At 42.4% G+C, this 18,939-nt stretch overlaps 1 protein-coding gene across 5 annotated transcripts; it reads left to right on the top strand.

Moving 5' to 3' along the window:
• The first annotated feature begins 141 nt into the window (after positions 1 to 141).
• On the top strand, positions 142 to 18,939 carry LOC142659928 (uncharacterized). Of its 5 annotated transcripts, none has more exons than XM_075836502.1 (9): positions 142 to 258; positions 11,741 to 11,851; positions 13,089 to 13,352; positions 13,684 to 13,806; positions 14,083 to 14,172; positions 14,319 to 14,450; positions 14,972 to 15,124; positions 16,492 to 16,625; positions 18,283 to 18,939. In XM_075836502.1, the coding sequence occupies exons 2-8, from the start codon at positions 11,747 to 11,749 to the stop codon at positions 16,588 to 16,590; spliced, it is 966 nt and encodes a 321-aa protein (XP_075692617.1). In that variant the 5' UTR covers positions 142 to 258; positions 11,741 to 11,746; the 3' UTR covers positions 16,591 to 16,625; positions 18,283 to 18,939. The 5 variants fall into 5 exon arrangements, with proteins under 5 accessions (XP_075692617.1, XP_075692616.1, XP_075692620.1 ...); XM_075836501.1 differs by lacking the exon at positions 142 to 258 and adding an exon at positions 9,727 to 9,815; XM_075836505.1 differs by lacking the exons at positions 142 to 258; positions 18,283 to 18,939 and adding exons at positions 9,727 to 9,815; positions 17,136 to 18,245.

Raw genomic sequence — 18,939 nt, 5'->3', positions numbered from 1 at the left:
GGTCTCCGATAAAGGAGACATTTTGGTTTTTGTGAATGCTTCAGAAGTTAAGGGGAAGTGGTCTTCCGGAAAATGGTGGCCAATTTTCAATACAGTGGTCCGCTTTCGTATACGGAATTGATCACATGACATGGGGGCTGTGGGGAGTGAGGGCAATAATTATACATTGTGGTTTGAATATATTCTGCCACATAACCTACACTGCAAGACAGGGGCTAGATCACTGCTAGTCTGACAGACATCTTATGGTGGCATAAGGTAGGCCGCACTCCAGGTTCAGCCAGAGCAAGGGATAGACACACATAAAGCTGCATCCCATCCGCGTGGTCTGATTTGTGCTACCGCTTTTACGGATTGACTTCAATTCAGCCGCAATTTAATTTATACATTTGAAAACGCGTTATCACTGTGTAAGCTGCGTGCACCCGGCTGTATTACTGCTATTAGGGTATATTCACACGGCGCAGATTTGTTGCAGAACTTACCCTTCGGCATCTCCATGCTGCAAAAGAAAACTGCACAAGATGACAGTATATACAATATATGAGAGTATTTTTTTTTTTTTATCAACTTAGGTTTATTAAGGCTTTTTTTTATTTTTTTGCGAAATTGTGGAAAAAACAGCAAATTCCATAGTTTTGTAATTTAATCTTACGTCATGTGGTACAAATTATGGCACGACTTTATTATGCTGTTCTATTATGTACGATAAAATGCTGGAACCACGTCGGCGACCGGATGGAACCCTTTAAAGTCAATGCCGATGTTTATTGCCGTGCAACCAATCCAGAGCTTAAAGAGGCTCTGTCACCAGATTTTGCAACCCCTATCTGCTATTGCAGCAGATCGGCGCTGCAATGTAGATTACAGTAACGTTTTTATTTTAAAAAAACGAGCATTTTTGGCCAAGTTATGGCCATTTTCGTATTTATGCAAATGAGGCTTGCAAAAGTCCAACTGGGCGTGTATTATGTGCGTACATCGGGGCGTTTTTACTTCTTTTACTAGCTGGGCGTTCTGATGAGAAGTATCATCCACTTCTCTTCAGAACGCCCAGCTTCTGGCAGTGCAGACACAGCGTGTTCTCGAGAGATCACGCTGTGTCGTCACTCACTTCCTGCCCCAGTTCCTGCATCGTGTCAGACGAGCGAGGACACATCGGCACCAGAGGCTACAGTTGATTCTGCAGCAGGATCGGCGTTTGCAGGTAAGTAGCTACATCGACTTACCTGCAAACGCCGATGCTGCTGCAGAATCAAATGTAACCTCTGGTGCCGGTGTCCTCGCTCGTCTGACACGATGCAGGACCTGTGAGTGACGTCACAGCGTGATCTCTCGAGAACACACTGTCTGCACTGCCAGAAGCTGGGCGTTCTGAAGAGAAGTGGATGATACTTCTATACACAACGCCCAGCTAGTAAAAGTAGTAAACACGCCCCGATGTACGCACATAATACACGCCCAGTTGGACTTTTGCAAGCCTCATTTGCATAAATACAAAAATGCTAGTTTTTTAAAAATAAAAACGTTACTGTAATCTACATTGCAGCGCCGATCTGCTGCAATAGCAGATAGGGGTTGCAAAATCTGGTGACAGAGCCTCTTTAAGGTATTTTTTGTTGTTCTCCATTGATGGAGATGAGCAACAGAAACCCGAACGCAGATGTGAACCCGGCCTTACCCTGGCATGTTTTTATAGGTAGATACCTATGGGAGACTGGGGCTGCCATTATAACCCATAGGCACCCCACAATAGCATCAGGGGAGCGCTGATGGGCTGACGTAGAGACCCCAATCCAATTGTGAAGCATGGGGGGGGGGCTAGTGTCATGTTCTGGGGGTGTTTTGCTGGAAAAAGGACAGGTGAACTACAGAAAACAGGATCATGAGAAAGGAGGATTATTGGGAAAAAAATACTGAAGCAACATGTCAAGACATCTGTTAAGCCTCATGTGCACGGCCGTGATTTTCGGGTCGGCCGGGGGCGGAGTGTCACCCATGAGCCGCCCGAAAATGAACCTGGACCGCAGAACACGGCCGTAATAAGACATGCCCGTTCTTTCTGCGGTCCGGGCTCCTGGGCCATGCACGGACCGTGAAAACCACGGTCGTGTGCATGGGCCCATAGAAATGAATGGGGCCGCAATTCTCCCGTGGATTTTCGGGGGAATCGCAGCCGCAAAAGCACGTTTGTGTGCATGGGGCCTTCTTTCAGCAGAACAATGATCCTAAACATTCCTCTGAAGCTGTAGCAAAATGGACAACTAAGGCCCCATGCACACGACCGTAAAAAAAACCTCAGTTTTTGCGGACTGCATTTGCGGTCCGCAAAAACAGACCCATTCACTTTCATTGAACGCGGACACCTTTCCGTAGCACTACGGAAGGGTGTCCGTGCTGTGGAAATGTTCCGGGAATTATGGAACATGTCCGTTCTTTTGCATTTTGCGGGCCGTGCTCCCATACTTTGTATGGGAGCACGGCCCGAAAATGCGGCTGTCAGACGGCGGCCGGCCGTGCCCGCAATCACGGGCCGTGATTGCGGGCACGGTCGTGTGCATGGGGCCTAAGGGAAAGTATTGGAGTGGCCGTCACAAAGCCCTGACCTGAATCCTATAGAAAAAGTGTGTCTAAGCAAGAAGGCCACTAACCCGACTAAATTTAGGGGCCCTTTACACGGGGTGATTATTGTGTAAAGTTTTGTAATATCGACTAAAAGTTTGCACTCATTGACCAGTGTATAAATGCTCAGTGATTGCACGATCAGTGATAAAGCCTTGACTACATCTGCGTTGGAGGCTCCGTTAAGGGCCTCCTTTGCAGATCCGGCCGAGATTACGGCATACTGCGCTACTGTTTCCGGTAAAACCACGGACACTCCGACGGCACACATTAAAGTCAAAGGGTTTCGTCAGCCATCTGTGGTGGAACGGAACCATCGCTTCTGGTTTTCCCTTGTTCTGCTCCTCTGATGGAGACGCAGGTGTGAACACAGCCTTAATTACTCGTTTGTCATTGATCAAATCTTTTAGGATGAGCTAAAAAATGATAGTTTGTCGCTGTTATAACCCCTCTTATAAACAGGCATCTTCTACATTATGGAAACTTCACCCTGTATATAAACCATTTCATTCTAATATTGTGAAATAAATCTATCTGTAATCCATTGTTCTCTAATTACTTTAGATGTGAACAAAGACATTTCTGCAACAAATCTGCCGTGTGTAAACATTCACTTATAGGGACCTTTGTTTCGGGCTGTAAGGGCCCAGATAAGCTGCGACAAGTAACGGGTATATATTAGGTGTTATTATACGCAGGAGAATTAGAGGATTGTTTTATGTGGTAAATTTAATAAAAAGAAAAAAATCACCTTCAATTCCTTTACGACCATTTTGAATCAAATCTAGATAGATAAATAGAAATGAGATAAATAAAAAGAATGTGATAGACACATTCATCAACATTGAAATTGCAACGCCAAGAAGGATGAGCCGTAACGTGATGCAAATCGAGGAAGTAGCCGGTGTCGCTGAGATCTGCAAATGATCAAATTTTCAAGCACCGAGCTCCAATCTGTGGCATGCGAAGGGCCAAAAACGCCGGATTGAAGGCAACGTTTTTTAGCCACATCAAACCTGAAAAATCTGATCAAGTGGTGTGCGATGATTGTGCGATGTCTCCTGTTCGTCGAGGTAACAGATATCGCCACTTGTAGCAAACTAAGAGGGACAGAATCACTCCGGCAGATCGCTACGCGCCTTGGCCGAGATGTCGGCACTATTCAACGTTGCGTGTCCCTGAGGTTGGGAGAACAACGACGAACGGGAATGATACAAACAGCCATCTTTCCTGAAGACGCCACTATAGCTGGTGAAACATATAGGAAGGCTGATTAGGGGGCACATCCATGTAAACTAGCCAGACAATCTATAGGTACTTAGGGCAAAGGCAGAAGCGAGCATTGAGCTGAGCTCGCTGTATGAATGAGTGGAATAACTCCCTAGTTAGAAATTCACCTATCCTGAGAGTCTGTAAATCCACAATTGTAGGACAATTATTTTTGATTACTCATTGGCATGGAGGGGAATGCCGCCATTTTTAGGTAGCACATTTTTCTTAGTGAAAATTTCAACATTGACAATTATAAAGTAACATCAAAGAACTTGCCGCTCTGTGTTAGCGTATAGTGCCATCGGGAGGAATGCCTCCGTTTGCTATTTAGCAATCAATTAACGGATGGTGCTATATCAGTATTAGTCTCTGGAATTATTTAGGAATCAAATCCTTTTGACTTAGTGACAATTTCAGCGATCATAATTATAGAGCAATATCCAAACATTTGTCCGTCAGTATTGGTATTATTCTCTGGTACATTTGGGAGGAATACGAGGAATGCCTCCACCAGGTAGCTCAACAAACCCTTCAGAAAAGTGAAAACATCAAAAAATTATTTTTCAATAATAGAAAGGGGGTCGACTCCAAATAACTATCCTCTCTTACCCTTATCAAGACTGTTGTCAATTAATGGTAGTCCATGGAACATAATTGTCTGTTTTTTTAATGTGGTTAATACATTAAATATATTATGATATTAGTGACATTAATAAAGTTTATTTCTTATTTTTATAGAATTTTTTTGCCACACAGCTAGTGGAAGTAAAGACTTTCGGCTTGTGTGTTTAAATAATCCTATTGTCCAATAAATGTTGTGTGGTGATCTATTCTGCACTGCAAGTGAAATTTGACGTCACATCACGAGCCTAGGGCGGCAAACGGTGTGGACACAAATAAATAAATACTGAGTCGCGCTAAAGACCCAATGAATCCATAAAACGGAGTCCAATAATACTAAAGGTGTCCTCTTTTTTCTATAATCCACCTTGAGGAAAGATAAAACTACAACGGTACTGGTGCAGCACGTGTCAGTAATGGCTGGGCTTTGAAGTTCTACCGCTGTTCCTGACTTCTGATGTTTCAAATAAGCCGACTACAAAAGAGACGACGAGTAGAGTAGCACCGCCAGTAACTTAAAGCATAAGGTATTTATTTCTACTCACAAACTAGATTTTTAAAAACAGTGTGTAATTAAAACGTAACACGCCGAGGCAGCCCAGTGTCAACACAAACCATCAGAAGGCTTTTGCACGGCATTGGGCTACGAGCCAGACGTCCAGCCACAGGTGTTCCAGTGCCTGCACGCCACCGCTCTCAAAGGCTATCATGGCGCACAGCAAGAGAGCAATGGAGGCTGAAATGGAGGTCTATCCTCTTCAGCGATGAGTCCCACTTTTGTCTCGGATGCAATGATAACCGGAGATTGATCTAGAGACCACGTGGGCAACACCAAGAACAGACCTTCACAAGAGAACGTCACACCGGTCCTACTACTGGTATTATGGTGTGGGGTGGCATAATGTACGGTAGCCGGACCCCTCTATTCTTCATTTCAGGTACACTAACCGCTCGGTATTACATTGATTTGGTCGTGGAGCCAGTGGTACGGCCATTTCTCCAAAGTGTCCCAGAAGCCGTTTGTTAACAGGACAATGATCGGCATGTTGCTCGTGCTACTGTGAGCAGCCTGCAGGGCCTAAACATGCTACTATGGCCTGCAGCGTCTCCGGACTTGTATCCCATCGAGCACATCTGGGACATCATTGGTTGGCAATTGCAAAGGGAGCTGCCAGCAGCCAATCTTGATGATTTGCGTGCCCAAGTGCATTCAGCGTGGCAGAACATTCCTCAGGCAACCATTAATAACCTCATTATAGCATGCCAAGACATGTAAGTGCGTGTATTTCTATGCGTGGCGCTCATGCTCGATACTAAATAAATTAAGATGTTTGCAATATTTTGTTTTCATTTTTTTATAATTTGCATATCATTAGCATGTCTATCGATACTTTGATTTTCACACTTCCAAGACTTTTCCTTCTTGGTGTGGCAATTTCAATGTTGAGGAGTATAGATAAATATGAGACGGATAGATAGAAAGTTAAAGGCTATGTACAATTTTTTTTAATGAACTTAGGCGTGATGAATAGCCGGCGGATTCTGCATGTCGGAGACACACAGGACCCGCTTTCACTGAACTCGTCGGTCCCGCAGACCTGACAGAAACGGGATTTAGCGAACAATACAGCTGCTCTGTATACAAGATACAAAGCAGCTGTATCTCAAAAAGTAAAATTTTTAATAAAAAAATTATAAAGTTGCATCAATCACACTAATGGACCTTTTTTTTATATATATAGAATTCTGTCTCAATTTGTGCCAAAAAACCGACCTACATTCCTTGCGTCAGATTTATTATGTGTTCTAGACATAGGGTGAAATCCTTGACTAATGTGCGTTAAAATCCGCGTGTAAAACATGATGCTGTTTCTTTTTTCCGTCACAAATCTAGTAGCCTACCATATCTAGCCGGATGCACCAACTTCATTATACAACACGCCCCACTGTGATAAATTCAGCGCATCTTCTGCCGGCCTGGTCTAGTTTTAAGCTGTCCGCATATATAAGATCTGGCCAGCATATGCACGGCAGCGCCGCCTTCGGCTAATCGGACTAGATGGATGAATTGCCTGGCGATTTTTGGGAGACTGTTCAGTGGGTGCCATGGCATCCACCATCTTAGAGTTATTAGGACACCTGATATAGGTGTGTATCCATGGTAGTCTTTATTTTATATACTATGTTAGATGTTTCTGACGATTTATAAACTATTTAGTTGGTCATTTAAAGGTATGACTTTTTTTTTTCCTTTACAAACTTTCTACTTTCATTGATGGTTAACACAGTACAACGCTCGACTACTACAGTCTACTAGAATATGGTAACAGGCGAGACTGGTGTACGGCACATTTAACCCCTTGACGCATTATCACGTACATGTACGTGATAATCGTCATAGGGAAGTATGGAGCGTGCTCACGATCTGAGCGCACTCCATACGCTGTGGGTGTCAAGAACAGTGATCGTGCTGTTGCTGGCAGTTTAACCCCTTAAAGAGACTCTGTCACCACCATAATGTGATCGGCGCTGTAATGTAGATTACAGCAGTGTTTTTTATTTAGAAAAACCATCATTTTTTACGGAGTTATGACCTATTTTAGCTTTATACTAATGACTTTCTTAATAGACAACTGGGCATGTTTTACTTTTTTTTACTTTTTGATCAAGTGGGCGTTGTACAGAGGAGTGTATGACGCTGACCAATCAGTGACCAATCGGAGTCATACACTTCTCTCCATTTATTTACACAGCACATAGTGATCTTACTAGATCACTATGTGTAGCCACATACACTAACGTTACTCAAGTGTCCTGACAGTGAATAGACATCACCTCCAGCCAGGACGCGATGTCTATTCACAATCCTGTAACGTTTGTGTGTGATTTACAGTTCATTAGATAGTACATTACATCTGGGTATGGCAGCCTTTGCACTCTCTGATTTTTAATACACACGGTGGGGCTTTTTCACAGTGGTGATTGTATCCCTGTTTTTAGAGAGCTATAAAATAAAGTTATATTTTACTTATATATCACTTCAGTGAATCTACTGATTTACAGCACAGCAAGCGTAATCTCGCGAGATTGCGCTGTAAATGACAGCCCAGCGTGATCTCGATGTGCTGTAAGTCACACACAAACGTTACTGAAGTATCGGGATTGTGAATAGACATCGCGTCCTGGCTGGAGGTAATGTCTATTCACTGTCAGGACACTTGAGTAACGTTAGTGTGTGTGTATGTGGCTGCACATCATGATCTAGTAAGATCACTATGTGATGTGTAAATGAATGGAGAGAAGTGTATGACGCTGATTGGTCACTGATTGGTCAGCGTCATACACTCCTCTGTACAACGCCCACTTGGTCAAAAAGTAAAACACGCCCAGTTGTCTATTAAGAAAGTCATTAGCATAAAGCTAAAATAGGTCATAACTCCGTGAAAAATAAGTGTTTTTCTAAATAAAAAACACTGCTGTAATCTACATTACAGCGCCGATCACATCATGTACGAGATAGACCACTTATAATGTGGTGACAGAGACTCTTTAAATGCTGCAGTCAATCGCGACCGCAGCATCTGAAACGTTGAAAAGAGGTGTGCAACCCCCTACGACAGCTCATCGGCGCCCCCACACCATGATTGGGGGGTGCCGGTGGTTGTCATGGCAGACTAGGGGCCTAATGAAGGCCCCCAGGTCTGCATCTGTAAGGGTATGTTCACACGCACTATTTACGGACGTAATTCAGCCGTTTTACGCCTGGACTTACGGCCGAAAATACTGCTTGAAAGCGTTGGCAAACATCTGCCCATTCATTTGAATGGGTTTTACGATGTACTGTGCAGACGGTCATTTTTTTTACGCGCTGCTGTCAAAAGACGGCGCGTAAAAAAGATGCCCGTGTCAAAGAAGTGCCTGTCACTTCTTGGGACGTAATTGGAGCCGTTTTCCATTGACTCCATAGAAAAACAGCTCCAATTACGTCCGAAAAACGCCTGCACGTGCCATTACGTCTGAAATTCAGGAGCTGTTTTTGCCTGAAAACAGCTCCGTAATTTCAGCCGTAACGGACGTGCACGTGTGAACATATGCCGTCTCTCTGGCATGGCTTAACTGAAGCCTGTGAAAATGACACTATACTGCAATACATTAGTATTGCAGTACAGTATATTGTACCAGCGACAAGACCCCTAGGGGGACTACTAAAATGTGTAAAAAAAAAGTTTAATAAAGTTATTAGTAGTGAAAAAAGAAATAAAAGAAAATATAAAAAAATTAAAAAAAAACCTTTTCCCACTTTTCCTCTAAAGTAATGTAAAAAATAAACAAAATTGGTATCGCTGCATCTGTAAAAGTCTGTACTATTACAATATACCATTATTTAACTTGCACGGTGAACGCCGTAAAAAACGAAAAAATGAATACGCCAAAATCGCAGGTTTTTTGGTCATCTTAGCTCGCAAAAATTTTTTAATAAAAAGTGATCAAAAAGTTGTATATAGCAAAAAATGGTACCAAGGAAAACTACAGCTCGTCCTGCAAAAAAGAAGGCCCCACACCGCTCAATCCACGGAAAAAATATTATGGCTCTCAGAATGTGGCGAAACAAAAAATTTCCTTTTTAACAAAGGTTTTTGTTTTTTGTAAAAGTAATCAAATATAAAAAAAAAACGATATAAATTTGCTATCACCGTGATCGTATTGAGCCGCAGAATAAAGTTAAGTCGTCATTTTCACTGTACGGGGAAAGCCGTAAAAACGAAAACCAAAAAACTATGTAGGAATCGCATTTTCTTTTTCCAATTTCAGCCCGCAAATAATTATTTTTCCGTTTCGCAGTAGATTATATGCTACTTTAAATGGTGGCGTTAGAAACTCCTCCCGCAAACAATAAGCCCCGCACTATTGACAATTTTTTTTTTAAAGTTATGGCTCTTGGAACGAAAAACTAAAAAGATGAAAATGGCTCGGTCCTTAAGGGGTTAATCAGTATAGCATCCCATTACTTGGTTTGATTAAAGGATATTATTTGGGGATTATACCCCCCAGAAGTGACTACTTATGGTCGCAATCTTTGTCCTTTGGTTACTCCAGTGTGACTTGCCAACCCCTCCCCTCCTGTATGGGGTGTGCAGACTGCTGCAGGGGGAGGAAGAGGGTGGAAGGAGGAAGTGACGAGGAGGAGACAGGACGAGGCGGGCAGAGGCTCACAAGCTTTGTGCCCAGCTCTGAGAAACGGTCCAGCAGATCCCAGCTACACTGACGCTTCCTCTGAGTGACAGCTCCAGCAGGAGGGAGTGAGTAGATGGACGCAGCGCAGATAGATGTTTGCAGAATCTTAGGGTTCCCATAGACAGCAGGCGGACTCCTTTATACCCCGATTATACTGAGCATCTCTTCCAATAACTTCCATCTGTAGCATCCTACTTTGTGTTGGTCGCAGGAGTTGAATGTGATGTTTTCTATTCTTGCCAGACTGCTGATTAATGCTGAAAAGATAAGAGGCGTGATAAGCGTTACAATATGAAAGATGTGCATGTTTGCATTTACGGTGCAGATTCGGCGGATGATGCGGTTTATCGGTAGTAGGTGGCCTGGAAGATGGAGGTTCAGCAATTAGTCATAAAGTTTGACATGATCGGCTGCTGAGTTCATTACCGTAGACTCATGATTACCCCGAATGTTATTTTCTAGCCTATAAAAAAGAAAGATATGTGTCACCCGGTCACAGCAGAGGAAGCGGCTTCATGAGCCAAACCTATAAGCAGTTTACTAATATACTGTGTAATAAATGTGGGATGAGGCACGGGAGGCCTCACACCTCAGGAACATGGTTAATACTGATCAGAGTTTTACAGTGTAAGGCCCCGTTCACATGGCGTTTGTGCTATCCGCCGAGCGTATACTTTTTTAAACACTAAAAAAGTATTGAGTCGTATAGCTCAGCGTATTCACAGACTATAATGGGTCAAATGTAGACCAAAATATCATCCGTTTGGTCTATGTTTGTCATGGTTTACGTTGGGATACTATTTTTTTGAAAGTACTGAAAAGCGTAGTCTGCTGCGCTAATCTGTACTTCAAAAAAAGGTATACGTGACGTAATGTTGTTTTTTTAGCATTGATCTCAATGGACGACGTATGCAAACGTAATGCTATATGTTTGTATCTGTTTACATACGATAAATCTATCCGTATTTTTTTTGTATCATTGTTCACTTTAAAAAAAAGTATACTTTTTTTTAGGTAAAAAACGGACAGAAACGTATACCGACGTATGAGTATACGCTAATCGTACACGCTATAAAAAACACAGACGTAAACAGAAAATGGTATACGTTTTCAATGGTCTACGTTTATATTAAAAAAAAGTATATGCGATGTGAATGGGTAAATAAGTAGATTATATTATCCATAGCTCCGTGTTTAGTGGCAGCATCTCCATGACCCTACGAAGAAACGGAATCTGCTGCGCCACAGTCTTATCTAGCTGCGGCCGGACAACCTGACAGACACAGATGGGAAATATTAATACATAAGTGGTTTGTTTTTGTCACATTTTTTTCTATACAGGTACCTAGTGGGAATTTGTTCTCCTGCGTTACATCAAGACGATCCCATATTGATATCTAGGACGCTAGAGAAACGTTTAAAGCTATACATAAAAATATTCACTGAATAATGAAAAGTTCTGCAACTTTTTATTATACTCCGTTTCAATTTCTCTTCATTTTTAAGACCTCTGCTTGCGTTTAGCGCTCTCTCTTGTAACGTGCCCTGTACCTGCGTCGGCTGTACATGATCAAGACAAGTTCAGTCTCTGTAAGGAAATATGAATGCTCCTATTCACTGACAGCAAGTAGATTCCTCAGAGCTAGTGCAAGGCAAAAGTAAAGCAGTTGCCCATAGCAACCAATCAGATTCAACCTTTCATTTTTCAAAGGTCCTTTGGATAATGAAAGCAGCAACCGGATTGGTTGGAAGCTAAAACATGGCCACATTACCACCGTCTGAAACCGGCCTAAGTACTCAACATGGAGTAACGTCTTTTTTAAAACCTGGTAATATTTCATGAATGTGCAATAAGGCGTCTGCCGTCCTGCCCTGGAGGAACAATGCGCTGTTTTAGTCCAGGGTTTACTTGTAATTTGCTGGTGATCTCACCCTCCATGTGAATGTATTTCCCTGTATAATTATGGGATCGTGTTTTTTTTCCCTGCAGGTAATTATGAGCGCTCGCAGATCGGACACAAGTTCTAAGCGGAAGAGGACAACACCACAAAAGCTGAAAAACAGAAAACTCTTTGCTGTCTCTGAAAATGACTTAATAGAGGTAGAGTATACAGCGTATACAGCGCACACTTACAGGAGCTCAAAACCATTTATAAGTAACTATATAAAAGCACAAAGCTGCAGGACGAGCGGATTTATACAGGTCACAGAACCCCAAGGTAACATCCATTATTCTCATTAGGTTACAGCAGAGGGTACAGGTTTTTTTATTTTTTATTATGCACCTCAGCTGCTGCAGAACCTTTTTTTTTTGAGGAGTAAAAGGGAGATTTCTGTCCACCTTTCATTTATTTTTTTGCCTATGTAGCGCCAACATAAGTTATCGTAGCGCTGGACAGAAGTTATCACTCACGGCCCCTAGTGGGGTTTACAATGTGTGTATAATGGGGTGCCGCTGAGGTGTGTATTATGGGGTGCTGCAGCAGCTGAGGTATGTATTATGATGTTCTGCAGCAGCTGAGGTGTGTATAATGGGGTGCCACAGCAGCTGAGGTCTGTATTATGATGTTCTGCAGCAGCTGAGGTGTGTATAATGGGGTGCCGTAGCAGCTGAGGTCTGTATTATGGGGTGCCGCAGCAGCTGAGGTCTGCATTATGATGTTCTGCAGCAGCTGAGGTCTGTATTATGATGTTCTGCAGCAGCTGAGGTCTGTATTATGATGTTCTGCAGCAGCTGAGGTGTGTATTATGATGTTCTGCAGAAGCTGAGGTGTGTATAATGGGGTGCCGCAGCAGCTGAGGTATGTATTATGATGTTCTGCAGCAACTGAGGTGTGTATTATGATGTTCTGCAGCAGCTGAGGTGTGTTATGGGGTGCTGCAGCAGCTGAGGTATGTATTATGATGTTCTGCAGCAACTGAGGTGTGTACTATAAGGTATTGCAGCAGCTGTGGTGTATATTGTGATGTTCTGCAGCAGTTGTGGCGTGTGTTGATTTTCGTCAGTTGTTGGCACAGCAGAAGGAACTTCTTGCAAAGTGACCTGTGACAGACAGGAGATAAGCGGTGTCTCTATAGCACCGCTGATCTCTATATAATCCTCAGGTTCTGACACCAAAATGTGATGATTATACAACTATCATTACAGTTCCTGTTCTAATCATAGGTCCATGCATTTTAGATGAATCCAGCATACAATCGCATTGTTTCTCCACTGAACAGGTTATTAATATACAATTTGATTGCTGACCGTTAGTAATTAAATAAGTTAAAAAGATAAGCGGCAAAGCACCGCAGCTCAGTTATTTTTGTGTTTGTCTTTTCCTTATTATCCGCAGTCACCTCACTTCTCCAAGGCAAGAGATGGAGAAAATCAGGACAGCCAACTGTGCCTGTCACAATTTCCCGAAACTCTGCACAACCGAGAAAACGTGCCGAAATCCCTCCATCAAACGCCGTCAAAGAAGGAAAGCCTGACTGAAAAACCACAGAACAAAGAAAACATGCCTGGAAAATATTCCAGCGTCTCAGCGACGGCACACAGGGGAAGAGGGCGACCGAAAGGAAGCAAAAACAAGACCTTCCCTGTATCCGCGACTAGGGTGAGATATTTCTACACGTTCCTCCGTCATTACATCTACATTTCTAGGTTGCTGCAACCACATTATGGCGGAGGTTGGCACCGATGTTCTATCTATCTATCTATCTCATATCTATCTATCTATCTATCTCATATCTATCTATCTATCTATCTATCTCATATCTATCTATCTATCTATCTATCTATCTATCTATCTATCTATCTATCTATCTATCTATCTATCTATCTATCTATCTATCTATCTATCTATCTATCATCTTGTCTGGCCGGACATGTCCTAATGTTGCCTTTGTGATCTGAATTTCCTAATAAAGTCCCTTGTTCCTTCATAGGTCTACTCAGTCCGTGAGGGAAAATCACCAATATATTCACTAAAAAAAGAGGGTGATATGAAGCATCAAGATGATGCAGAGACCCCACACAGAGGTAGAGGGAGACCAAAGGGAAGCACAAAGGTGAGTCAGTGTAAGGAATATGTCATATACACACTGGTTCAAATAGACAATTTTGCTACTTGAATTTCCGGAACTTAAAAATTTGAGTCTTACAATTTTTTGGTAGATGATGGAAATTTAGGCTGAGTTCACACGTCACGGATTTGATGCAGATCTCACCTGTTTGCATTGCAAAGATTTAAATCCACAATGAAAATCCGCTTAGCATGAACTCAGCCTCACTATACATCTGCATAATGTAAGTCCACTACTGTAGTATTGTGTCTTTTTCTATAGGTAAGATCCAGTGGGCAGGATATCCCAAAGAGATCAAGGGGAAGGCCAAAAGGAAGCAAAAACAAAAAGCCATCCAAGGCTGCTCTGCTGGTGAGATCAGCGTTGTAATATAACGTAATGCCGGATCTATCCTCTGTCAGGAAGCCTCTCTTTACCCTGATGCGAGGATTCTCTCTCCATAGCATTGCTCCGAGTGTCTTTATTCTCATACTTTCCCCATGTCATATTGATCACAGAAAATAATACCTGGACCCCAAAAGGTGGGAAGAGGGAGACCACGTAAACTGCCATCAAATGAAGGAGAGACCCCAAAAAGAGGAAGGGGGCGACCAAAGGGAAGTTTGAATAAAAGTACTTCTGCCAAAAAGGTGAGGGTGCTCATACAGTGTGTTACTCCAAGTCCTCGCTCTCCACGTCTTCTGCCCCTCCATAATAACTTCTTATTTCCTCCTAATTATTAAAGTGGTTTTCTGATGAATCAATTAGAGATGCAATAAAAATGATTAGTAGGGGTCCAACAGTGGGAACCCTCACCAAATCTGAGAACGAGGGGTCCCATGTATCTCACTTCTTTGGAGAGTGACCTATGATCACTTGTTCTCGGGGTTTGTGGGGATCACAGCAGCTGAACTAAAAAGAATCCCCCTCTACCTTCCACATATTGTCTCTGCTCTTCTTTTCAGCCATCTTTGTATAGTTCTTTATTTGTACCTTCCCCGTGTAATGACTGGGAGCGACACATCTCTATAGAGTCCGGTCCACATGAGAACATGAATTACACGTGAAACAAGCCGCAGGGTCTAGTGTGGGATGGTTTTCCATGATTAGATGAAGAATCTTAAACCATGAAATCTCACAAATTCTCACTGGTTCCAGCATTCTTTTTCAGCTAACTGTTATATCCGGGACCCATGAAAAAAAGAAACCGGGGCGTCCTAAGAAGATGGTTTTGCACCATACCGCTGTTTCACCCCTGACCCCAAAGCGTCCAAGAGGAAGACCAAAGAGTGCTGGCGGCCATGTACCGGTACCGAGCAATTTGGTAAGAGACTATTATGAAGGCGATCAATAATTTGCCTGTGACTCAGACGACACACTGTCACAAAAAGCTGTGATAGTACCTGATTGCAGCAGGGGGAATTCTACTGGTTAGAATATATCTTACATTCATAGCAGTTATATATTCTTCATTGCTGCAAACATGTCTTCATTTTATATGACACTAGAAAACTATTATTTCAAGTTCAATGGCTCAGTGTTAAGCCCTGTTCACACAGAGTATTTTGGCGCCTTTTTTTTAAGCAGAAACCGTGTCGGAAACAGCATTAAAAACGCCTGAAATCGCCTCCCATTGATTTGCGCTTGCGGGAAAAAGAATTGACATGCCCTTACTTTGGCCGTTCCCGTCTCTGACCTCCCATTGACATCAATGAGAGGCAGAGAAAGCAGTATTCGTGGTGTTTTTTGCCTGCAGTGCTCAATGGCCACGGCCAAAAAAACGCCGCAAAAAATGCAACAAAGAGAGTGCAGGCAGATTTTTCAGCCTTCAAAAAATCCTGTGTGAACAGGGCCTTATTATTAAAAAATATCTTAGAGAGGAGCTGTCACCTCTCCTGACACTTCTGTTTTAGTATATAATTGTATTTCACATGAAATAACATTTCTGGAGCATCTTTTCTTAGAACTCTACGTTATACTGCTACTCTGTTATTCCTCCTAGAAATGTATGAATAAATTGACAACTGGGTGTTACCAATTAGGGCTGGGTCTCTACACTGACTGACACTGTCCAATCAGTGCTCACAGTGCCAGACTATGTAGAGACACACCCCTTTGACAAGGAGAATGGTAATACCCAGTTGTCAATTTATTCATGCATTTCAAGGAGGAGCAACAGAGGAACGGCACAACACAGAGTTATAATAAAAGTTGCTTCAGAATTGTTGCTTCATGGAAAATACAAGCATTTACAAAAACAGACATGTCAGGAGAGGTAACAGGTCCTTTTTAAAGTTAGCCCCCTACAAATCCAAAGCATAAGTGGTTTAATTTAGCGCTGGTGATGTGGCTGATGAGTGCTATCATGTCCTGCACTGCTCACTACTTTCTCCCCTCGCCTTTTTTCCCCGGAAACAGCACCACTCTTGTCTATAGGCCGTGTCAGGTATTGCAGCTTTGGCCCATTCCAAGTGAATACCAGACATAGCCTATAGACAAGAAAGGCACAATTTCTGAAAAAACGTATGCCAATAGAGGAACTGACGGAGGGGAGGTAAAGAAGATCAAAAGGACAGGCGATAATGTAATCAGCATGGCGTCTATGATAACTGAATAATGACCTGGGGATTGGGTTATAGATGTAGAGGATGAGGCGTTTTCTGACTCTATTGTTGTGTCCGTCTTTTGCAGCTGAAACGTTTAGAATACTGCGCACAAGTTGAGGGGGATGATGAGGATGATGATGATGAGGAGGAGGATGATGATGAGGACAACGACTCTGATGAATAAAACAGCAGCTGTGGGATTAATTTTTCAAAGAACTGGTAACAGTAATTTTCTTTATTCCACAGTCTTGTGCGTGGCGCCTAAAGCTGCTCATACACATTTAATAGCTAGACTGACAGCTATATTGTCTGACTCTCCCCATAAGCACGCATGCTAGGCTTGGCCTGTGTCTGCATATTTATTTCAAGAGGGTATAAGCGGCTGTCAGACACCTCCGGTGCCACTTATCTCTTTGTGGCGAAAGATCCAACCTGTCCGTTCCTACTTCTTCCTGACGAGACAAGTTGGGGTGACCCCGGCACGTAAACGCCTACGATTAGGTATGAGATCAGGTAGAAGCGAGCAGCTAGAAAATTACAACATGTTTAAGGTTTCGAACCAAGACGGTAGAAATGCAGATTTCCCTCTTGCACTCCTTAGTTTTGAGACGCTACCTGCCCGCACCACGGCATACTCCTCTGTGGACCTCCTGTCTGTGACTCACCTGCTTCACTCTGAGTGTTCTCTACATGTCCTCATCTGAATCATCTTTTTTTGTGTTTTTGCAGCGTATTATTCTTTCATAAAGTGCTGATCTCTAAATCTACAAAATCTTTCCTTAATACATGAACACCAATAAATTCACCACAGGAGAAAGCTGCGTTCTTTCCCATGTTAGAGCAGCCACCTGTGTATTTGTAACCATAGCCAGCCATTCTGAAGACTATGGACAGATGCCTTTAGTCACAATGAAGACAGTTAATTAACGTGTGCGAAAAGGTGGATCCATCGAGGCAGGAACTACAATTAAAAATCATATACCCCCCCCCCCCACTGTAACATGGGGGCTTATAGGTCCAAGGACTGCTAAAGAATGTAGATTGGGGATTCCGATCTCATAACCTTTAATCTCGCTATAGGCAGATGACGTCCTTTCTATGCCATTTGTGTAAGATGTTGATAATTTTCCTGTACAGTGCGCAGTGACGGGTATATATTGTATACTATAATATAGTGCACATAAAGAGCTTCATGTCCTGCCTTTATTGTGACCAAGAGACAGTGTTTTATTTTTAAATAAACTTTCCTGCCGTGACTCATTCTTTTTAAAGAAGACAAACCAAAATAATTAGGCAAGAAGAAGGGTTTCGATAGACTAAGTATGACTTCTGCATCAGACTACACCGGGTCAGTTTGTTGTCTGTTACCATGGAGATGTATACATCTGCATAGTTCCTGTAAACACAGAACAGTAGGATATTTTTTTTTAAGATGATTTACAAAGATGTTTTATTTTTGATTTTCACCAAGCCTGTAAGTGACATTACAGGCCAAAAGCCTGAGGCTGCTCTTTCAGGTGCTGTTTTATGGACACCTAGCATGTATTGAAATAACCAAATACATCAATATCTCCATACTATCTGGCCTGAAGAGTGGCAGCTATGTCTGTATATGAGGGGGGGACGGGAACACTGCACCTGACATAAATCGGACCAGGACATGTGTCATCAGAATCTCTTAGTAGTGCAGCCTCAGGCTTTCGGCCTATAACTTTTAGTGATCAGATCTCGGAATAAAATATATTTTCATTTTTTTATTTTGCTATGTAAAGTCTCCTTTAATTTGAGTGTACAAATCCTTGAATCATTCTCTTTATCATCACCGTCTTCTGCGCTTGATGCTATTCACGTAATAAACCTCCTTCTTTTTCTGTAGGAAAACATTTTGGTGACCAGGACACAGCAGCGTGACATTAGAAGAGAGCGGCGGGCGATGTCTTTTGTAGTGACAGGGCAGTATAAGGATGTACATTTTGATGTGTAGTGATGTTTTTTCTTTAAGTTGTGTGAAGCCGGACTGGGCAGCCTCAAATATTCTTTTGTTAACATTGCTTTATTGTAATTTGCTGCCGAAATATCATTTCTACCAATGTGAACTGTAACGAGGTAGAGTTTTACGTTTTCCCTCCTCTTCCCGTAATATCTTTAATGTAGTCAAGATGTTCTCTCTTTTTTTTTTTTTTCTTTCTATTCAGTGACTAAATGAGCTCAGCGTCTTAAGTGTTCAGTTTAGTTTTGTTACGAGGATACTTGGGGCCGTTTACAACCGTCGAAACCTGTTAGAACGGCACAGAAAACAACATAATCCTATGTATTTATTCATCCGCCTGCTGATATTGCACATGTACCCGGCGTTGTACGGCTCCGTGATACTGACTGACAGATAAGCAAGGGTTCCCATTAAATAATTAAGGACTTACATATATAATCCAGGGTGCGGAATCACAAAAATAGCAGCCAAGTAGCACTCAAAAATAAGCACCAGACTTGTTCTGCAGATCGTGTCTGGTGAATAAATCGCTTTATTTTTGAG

Source organism: Rhinoderma darwinii, chromosome 8 (genome assembly GCF_050947455.1).
Source record: "Rhinoderma darwinii isolate aRhiDar2 chromosome 8, aRhiDar2.hap1, whole genome shotgun sequence".
NCBI lineage: Eukaryota > Metazoa > Chordata > Amphibia > Anura > Rhinodermatidae > Rhinoderma > Rhinoderma darwinii.
This window is presented reverse-complemented; position numbering and strand designations above follow the sequence as displayed.